Genomic DNA, 8,927 nt, shown 5'->3' on the forward strand with positions numbered 1-8,927 from the left:
ACCCTATTAGTTAGGTTGCTTAATATTTATGCTAAGTACTCTTTAAAATACCAGAATAGGGAGGATGGTGTAGGTTTAAGTTTATTAGATTGATCAGTTTTGCTGAACTATGAAATATTTTGGGTGCAGTGTATGTTTTGCATACAGGTATAAGAGAATAGCTTTAGTGTTTTATTTTTTTTTAACTTGAGTTTGAACTTATACATAATGCAGCAAAATATTAAAAAAAACAGTTTTATTTATTAAAAAACACACTATATCGGATTCATATTGGTATCGGCCGATATCCAAATTTATGATATCGGTATCGGACATAAAAAAAAAGTGGTATCGTGCCATCTCTAATATAAACGTATACAAAAATTCAAAAGCTACATGCTTGTATAAGATCAACTGTGATAAAATATTTGTCTAATTTAAGAGATTCCTTTCACCATTAAGAGACAAAACTTAAACTCGTGTTTCAAAGCTATTCATGTGAGCATAAGTAACAAGGTACTTTTGTTAAGGATGGCTTGGAGATAAAAGAGAAAACAGACTTGTTCCCTTTGAGTGTTAAGTTTTAGCCATTATACCACTTATTTCAAAATGATGGTTGCTGAAACTGTCCCCAGTAATACTTGAAAGGGAGAACTTGTGAGCATGAAGGGGCTTGAGAGTATTGGCAGTTACATAACAGGAGCTGCATCCAAAAACAAATTTGTGGCACTTTCACTCCTCCTTCGTGCAGCAAATGGTCAGGTTCATGGAGCACTAAGTATAATTAGGGTTTGGACTTAACTATTAAATAAATGAACAGGATAACTACCAATCTGAGACCGTTTTGACTGCAGCACAATGAATGATTTCCAAGAAAGGCTCTCAGAAAAGTGCGTGTTTGTCTGAACTCGTCACATCTCCCAGATTTTTGCCTCACTTTTGAATGCTGGCATTAAGAAATGGCGTAAATACTTCTAGCTTGTGATATGGTCGAGCTGCAGACTGTATATTTTGTTTCAATTTTAGGATAGCCCAACCCTTATTTCCATCATCCATAAATCTACACATTACTAAATTAAATGTTTGTTTCTTTTTCCCTTTAAAACATCAGATAATGCTAAAAAATGTCCATTATAATTTGTGTGCTCTAGACAACTTTCCCATTGTTCATTTTTCCTCTTTTTTTACATGACTTATTGTCCAAAATCTAAAAGATTTTTTAATTCATTTTCATGAAAATTAATGCACCCATTTGAGAAGATTGTACCAGCAGACTTTTGCTCGCCAGTCATTATTTAGTAATCAGAACACTGACTGTCTTTCAAGCAAATGCTAAATACAATGTTGCAGCTCCAGTCAGTAATAAACTTAATAAACTGCAGTCAACATTGTCCCTTTATTGCCTTGTTGACAATAATTCCAGGTTAGAACGAACAGAGTCATTTATAATTCTGAGTGATTTATTACACAGATTTTAATGAATACACATTTATTAAGAGACTGAATGCAAATAATGCAAACTCCTGACATTAGGTAAGAAAATTAACGTCTTATCATTGCTCAAACAATAGTGTGAAGGAAACTTAAGATGTAATCATATCATCCAGCTGATTCAGAGGTCTTTGTGATGACATTTGGCATTTTGTAAAGACGTAATCACTCTAAAAATTCAGACTTAGGCTACGTCCACACGTACACGGGTATTTTTGAAAACGCAGATTTTTCTATGCGTTTCCACCTTTCGTCCACACGTAAACGGCGTTTTCGGTCACTGAAAACAGAGATTTTTAAAAACTCCGGCCAGGGTGGATATTTTGAAAACTCCGTTTTTGCATTTACGTGTGGACTAGAAAAACGGAGAAAACGCAGCTCAAAGGTGTGCGCCTTTTTTGACGTCACACTGTGCGCCACGTTATTGTTTCGGTGAAATGAATTTCTACAATACTGTTAATTCTACTCTCTGCAGTATTTAAATGCTTACATATACACACACAGTTACTGTCCCTCCACACATACCACGCGGTTCTGCTTCTATGCCCCAGCTTTGTTTACTTTTTCCCGCCGAGGCTTCTAGACTTCTGATTGGCCAACATTTCTACACGGTTAGGAATATATCGCCACCTGTTGCTTTGGCATGTTCCTAGCAGCGTTTTCCTTCATTTCTGCATTTACGTGTGGACAGGATTATTTTTTTTTAAATGAAAACGGAAAATCTCCGTTTTCAAAAATACCCGTGTACGTGTGGACGTAGCCTTAGAGAATCTGGTCCTTAAAATGGGATTTGGCTGTTGTCTGTGTTATCGTTTACTTATCTTTGATGTGTGTTCTTACATGAGAGCAGAAGTGTCCATGATTAAAGGAGTTGTTAATTTGTCGTCTTGTTTCAACTGTCATGTTTACACTTTGCTCCCTCTTGGAGTGCTCTCCCTCTGATCTTCTGTTTACACCAAATTGCTTTCATCTCCCTCTTCTCACCCTCTGATTGACCAGTGATCTAATTAAAGGCTCCTTTTAACCCCCCAGGTTTCAGTGAGGACAGCCTTCTCTCTCTGCTGGATTTCTCCTATTCCTCCACTCTGTGTGTTCGCCGTGAGGATCTACCTGAAGTCATTGCCATGGCCCGCCACCTGGGCATGTGGCTTGCAGTGGAAGCCTGCTCTGCCCTCATTAAAGAGCAGGAACAGCAACTTCATCCAAACTCAGCCTATGCTGGTTCGTGCCGTGAGCGTCATCACCACCAGAGGGAAAGCAAAAGGAAAAGGGTTTTGGGATTAGAGAACAATGTGAACGCTGCCTTCAGTCTAACACTGGATGCATCAGACAAGTCTTTTGAAGGAAGTCCCAGCCGCAATTTACGCAGAATGCCAAAATCCCAAAACGGCCACCCTCTAAGTCCCTCACACAGGATGAAGCTCATGGACTTTAAATCGCCCTCTTCAAAAAAGGCCTCCACACCTCGAAATGCCACATCTACCCCACAGTCACAGAGTTACTCACCCGTATCCCCATCGAACACCCGTCTGCTCCGCTCCACTCCTGGAGCTGCCAAGCAGGTTCAGAGATTGCTGCCAATGTCGGAGACCTCTCAAAAAAACAAAAAATCTCATCCCATCTCCCAGCTTTCCTGCTCTTCTAGATTGAGACCTGGCATGGTGTGCAGCCCTGTGAGGGTTAAGCAGGAAGTTGAGGAGGTTGGCGAGGATGAAGAGGATTATGCCAGAGCACAGGAAAAGTACAAGTTGATGAATGTTCTGGGGTTACAAAGGACTTCTCTCCTCCCCAGACCAGAAGATCTTATTGGCTGGAGACAAAAGAAGCGACTAAGAAAGCTGAAGGCCAACAACTATTCACTCACCAAGCGCCGGAAACCCCGTTCACCGTCCCCAGGACTATCATATGGGGATGTGACTCTGGCGTTTCCCCTCTGCAACCCTGTTAACACTCACCTCCTCCATAAGCCTGCGAAGACCAAACCTGCTGCAGCAGCTAGCACAGAGAAGATTACAGCTAAGAGGCCAAAAACCACTCGGAAGCGTGTTCCTCCCAGTGACAGGAGCATGCGAAGTAAAGGGGTGTTACCTGACATGTTCCAGCCTATATCCAGGGTTGCATTTGGGGGGAGGCAACTGAGACAATCCGTAAGGAAGGGTGACGGTTCCCACCTTCATTCTCAGCAGCCTCTGCGACGTGGCTCGAATAAAAAGCTAGTCAGAAACAAAGTCAGGATCAAATCAGAACCAGCTGAATACGCTCTCTCAGGTCTCCGATTTTCATCAAACAATTACTGCGGCCACACACCCCACAAATCTTTACCTTCACAGAAGATACAGGCTAGAAATAAGGTCACTGTTGAGACAGTCAGAACACTGCGATACAACAGCAGCCGTCCTGCAGCAAAGGCTAAACTCAGACGGGGCTCCACGAAGGAGGCGAAGAAGGTGAGGTGTAATGCCAGAGAAGAGGGAAGAAAGGTGGGAAGCCAGGGGCTAAGAGGGACCATGGACACTAGACCAAAAGTGAAGGAAAATAAACCTGATGGGCTCCAGTTTTCAGAGCAAGCACCTCCACCGTCCATCTACGACCACCCTCTTTATAAAGTCATCAAAGAGGAACCAGCAGAACCTGTGCCAGTTGGAGCTTTCCCTGATCCTCCCTCACCAGACCTGGGTAAACGCCAGAGCAAGCCCCCCATCAAGTTACTGGACTCTGGCTTTCTGTTTAGCTTCTGCCGGCCAGCAGGGGGGCCCATGTCCGGACTGAAGAAAGAGGAGGAGAGTGTTGATATCTGCTTAACACGCTCTGTGTCACAAGTTGGAGAGAAATTTGAAGCAGAAGAGTTACCCCACAGGACTCTGAGAGCCAGAGGGCCACCCATCCTGCCGGTGGTGAAGAGGGAGAGAGAGGAGAGGAAAGTGACCCAAGTTAAGGGCCGTAGACCCAGGCCCAACCCTCGAAACACTTTACCTCTAGCCAGGTGTGCTAGGTCAAAACCTGCAGGGACCATGCCAAAGGTAAAAATAAATAAAATAAATACTAAGTAGCAAACTATAGTGACGATTATGATCTCATGCTTGCTTTTATATCTAATTTTATAACTGTACAGTCTTTGTTTGATGCATCGCCTGTGGCGCCTAATCTTTTAAAAGCATTTAATCATTTCTATCTAAAAATGTGCATAAAACTCATTAACTAATTATTTTATTTTATTTTTCTCTAGCAACAAGGTAAGCTCCTGGCTCTGAGCAGTAGGAGCTGTGCCATGCTGGATGCTGTACGTCGGGCACGACTAAAGCAGCTCAGAGGGCCTCGTAGTCAGGCCCCTAAAGTTCCCAAAGCAGCCCACGCCTGTCTGCAGTGCTCAACCTCCTACAAGGATTGTGATGCCCTAATTATGCATCGCCTTAGGCACATCGAGGGCAAGCACTGGCCATGTCTGGTAAGCACCAAGGAATTCAAATATTAGTTTTTCTGACAACATCATGTTTTAGTACCTGCTCGGCTCACTTAGAACCCCAGATGAGCAGATACTAAAAGAAAAAGTACCGCGTACTATAACCCAATGGGAAAACACTGAAAACCGTGGCGAACCATGCCAAGTCGATCCGAGTTGGTACTAACAGAAAAGGGGCTTTAGTGACCTTTCACTGCATCTTTGGGACAGTACTACCTTGTGTCTAAGATCTTTTTCTCCTGCTGCTCTGCTCAGGGTGTTAGAAAGCATTGAGGTGATACTTTTTCATGTGGCATTTAGACAAAAACACAAGGTCTGTTACTTCTAGCTTTCTTTCTAATAGGCCAAGCACAGCCTTTATTTTTAAACTTGCACTGGTGGCGACTTTGGTCAGAAGATGTAGCGAAGTTTGAGAGACCAGAAGTGTTGTTCTTAAAAACCTTACAACAAACATGAAACAATTCTGTCTGGATGAAACAGGGCTTCATATTAGTTTACTTGACCTCATTTTAGTTTTAATTGCAAACCAAAAGAAAAATGGATGACTTTATATAGGCTGACAGTAATTTTAGCACCAAATATGCCCATGATGAGAAATTGAATGGTTGGTCAACAGTTTTCTACAGTTTTTGGTTTGAACAGCGTTTTCTTGAACTATAAGGTGAGTCAAAAAGAATCAAAGTAATGGACATGTTCACAAGTGCTCAGTTAGGCCTTTACACTAGTACCTACTCAGGTCTGTTCGGCACAGCTCAACACAGCTTTCAGGGTTTTCCATTGGGTCACAGTACCTTCCCCTTTTTTTTTTTTTTTTTAAGTACATACTCCTCAGGGGTTCCAAGTGATTCGAGGCTATCCAAAATGTGACATCAACAGAGAGCATGCCATGGCTGGCCAGTGCCGTTACTCAATGAGTCATGATAGCATCTCTTTGCAAAAATCAAAACCACCATTTTTCAAACACAGCAACGAGGGAGAGAGCTGCTCAAAGAACAACACTGTGGTCCCAGAGTCTAACAAAAACCCACAGACCGAGCAGCAGCTATACCATTGCCTCGAAGTCCTCTTTTGTTGTGGTGTTCGTGTTGCGTACAAATGACATCACAGGACTTTTGACTGGGTTGATTTAACGATGGTACTTGATTGTAATTGAAACTGAGTCAAGTTGAGGCGAGTCTAACTCATCCCATACTTCTGAAAGCATGTCTGGAGAAACTGTAGCCGCTGCTGTAATCCTACAAACACGTGAAACTTACAATTCTCCTCTTTATAACAGCGCATGTTTCGATTGTTACCAGTGAACGGCACTTTGAAGTTGGATCATTCTTTTTGTAGCTCAGAACTATTTCTGTCTCAAATTTGGTGGAAGTGTTATCTAGTCACCAGCAATGCGCACATAAACGTATCAAAAAGGCAGTGGCCACAATGACTCAGTTGCCATAGGTGTAGTTCTTGTCTAACAAAGTCTTTCCTGCTTTTTGGGTGGCATTGAGGCACTTGGGAGTTTTGTTAAATTGCAGCATCGCAGCTCTTTTCCAGTTATTTCTTTGTTATTAACACTTTCTGTTCCCCTCTGCTGCAGCTCTGCAGTAAGACGTTCTTTCGACTAAGGAATGTACGGAATCACATCCGCACCCATGACCCCAAGTTGTATAAATGCCGGAGTTGCATTGCTGCTGGTTCATGAGGAAGCTGGAGGACCTGCTCATGCACTGAGACTAAGGTGAGTGAAAGCGACGCCTTAGAAAACTGAGCTACACATCAGTCAGTCATCTTTCATAGTGCTGCCTGATGTGATTGATGAGTGGGGAAGATGAATGTTTAGTTGTCCTTTGCTCTTCACACTGCTCGCTTACAGTTCAGTATGATCATCTGCTCAATACCTGCATTGATTTTTCTTCAGTGTCTCGTCTGTTTCTTAACACTCGTGTTTATTTTCCAGGATGATGGCTGTCTGTGTCTCAACGCCAGGGAACAGGCCAGAGTCACATGATCGATCTGCAGCGTGTACATAATGCATCCACCACACACAAGCACAACGGCCTGTGGAAAGGCATAATTACTCGAGCTTCTAATCATTGCCGTTGCCAATGATTGCTAATGTTATTTAAATAACCAAACCAAGGTTGCTGTTCCTGTTTGCTTTTCCGTACATACAAAAGTTTAAACTTGAACATTACACTCAGGGGGCGGGGAATGTGATGCCACGTTATAAAGTGATTTAACATCACTTTTGTGTACAATATTGAAATATAAAGTGATTGTTATAACTATTACTTCTACTTAATGTCATCTTTATTTTTCTATGTATAGATTACATTTGGAGTGCACTTATATCATAGCTTATGTTGTAAACCTAAGAAGTAGTACTGAAATCGACGGTTTGGAGTTCAGAGCGGGAATACTTGAAGTGGTGCAAGTGCTGAAGGGAATACTTGAAGGTGGAGGTGGGATTTAGGAGTGAGCCTTTCCTTGAGGTGTTTCAGTGGGTCTTTTGTCTTTTGGTGTGAAAACTTTTAAATGACTTCACTAGTCTTTCCCTCCTTTTGTATTGATCTGCTAATCTTCACCTAGTCCCGGAGCCTGTGGTTTGACCCGGGGGTGGGGGGTGCTGGGTGTGGTGAAACCGCTGCATGTGTATTTCCAGGCCATTTGTAGTCTCTCCCCCACCCCACCCCACACACACACCCGTCCCTTCATCTTTTCTAAGGCTGCCACTTTAAAAAAAGAAAAAAAAAAGGAAAAGGGAAAGTGTCTCGTTTTTAATGTGAATTTCTGAACTAGTAATCAACACAACTGTCATTACAGATGTTTTATTGATTGTTTCCTCCACTTAAATCCAAGCTAAGACGCTCATCTTGTTCTACTTCAAATTCTACTGAGTAAATGCAATGTGTGCACATACAGAGATGTCTATGTTTCACAGATTGATTTTAGAAATAAATGAGCTGTCTCGCTATCTGTAAAGACTGAATAAATTTTTGCCTTTTGTATCCTTTTATTCCAATTTAAGTATATATATATCTGATATAATACGCTTTTGTAAGTGCAAATGGTGACAAAAGATTCAAAACTGTACACCTGGTACAGTTTCATGCCAAAATCTAAGCAGGAAACTTGACCTTAAAATTCAAGGGGACTTTTTTTGTTGAAGATTTAGTTAGCATCTAGAAAATGGTCTAGCTTTGTGCTTGTCTGTATTTTTGCATAAGGGACATAGTTCCTCATATCTCTCGAGGGAATTCCATTTGCCATTGTTCCACAATAACTCAAAAACAAGGAGAGATTGTGACCATATTTCACATTAGTTGTATAATGAATTTATTACTTTTTATGCTCACCGGTTATATTTCTTCACTGCATATGACTCTGGACAGAGCTTCATCTAACCTGCAACCTAACTGGTTGGCAGAGGCACTCGAACTACAAGGTACTAATTGGAATTTGTCATTTTAGTTTCAGTACTTTTGGTAAATATTTGGTAATTAGAATTAAGGAAGCTTGTTTCCACCCGGCAGCTGCTTAGGCTGCTGCCCCCGCGACCCGGCCCCGGACAAAGCAGATGAAGATGGATGGATGGATTGTTTCCACCACCGAGAAAGATAAAAGATTGCTCTCCAGAAGTCCACATTTCAATTTAAGTACAAAAGTTTCACTTAGAAGTTTGAGTCACTCATTTTAAATTTTGACTTGGCTATAAATAAGTCTCCATGTGTAACAGTAGGTGTCACTTTTTAAAAAGGGGAAAAATCCAGGCCCAGCTTTCCTGTCTCTCTCTTAAAATTTTCATAATTATTTGGGTTTTAAAAAATGTTATTTTGATCCTCCTCAGTGTTTCAATCAGAAGATCTGACATTGCACAGTTTTCAGAATGCATATATGCATCGATAACTGATCTTGATTATGTGATATATATTACATTAGTCTGTACTTTTCCACTACTATACTGCAAATTATAAGTAATTTGACTCTATAGGATTTTTTCCTCTGGAAATTT

General features: G+C 41.5%; 1 protein-coding gene across 1 annotated transcript in view; it reads left to right on the plus strand.

Moving 5' to 3' along the window:
- The window catches only part of LOC102194001 (uncharacterized), a 12,502-nt gene extending 4,571 nt beyond the window's left edge, over positions 1-7,931 (plus strand). The window contains exons 4-7 of the mRNA XM_005723607.1: positions 2,503-4,490; positions 4,697-4,915; positions 6,513-6,653; positions 6,873-7,931. Of these exons, the coding sequence (XP_005723664.1) occupies positions 2,503-4,490; positions 4,697-4,915; positions 6,513-6,617 (2,312 nt within the window). The 3' untranslated portion in view covers positions 6,618-6,653; positions 6,873-7,931. The remainder of the gene's footprint in view (positions 1-2,502; positions 4,491-4,696; positions 4,916-6,512; positions 6,654-6,872) is intronic.
- Positions 7,932-8,927: the final 996 nt, after the last annotated feature.

The sequence above is a fragment of the Pundamilia nyererei genome, unplaced genomic scaffold, assembly GCF_000239375.1.
Source record: "Pundamilia nyererei isolate P.nyererei 1_Seehausen unplaced genomic scaffold, PunNye1.0 scaffold00009, whole genome shotgun sequence".
In the NCBI taxonomy this organism is placed as follows: Eukaryota; Metazoa; Chordata; class Actinopteri; order Cichliformes; family Cichlidae; genus Pundamilia; species Pundamilia nyererei.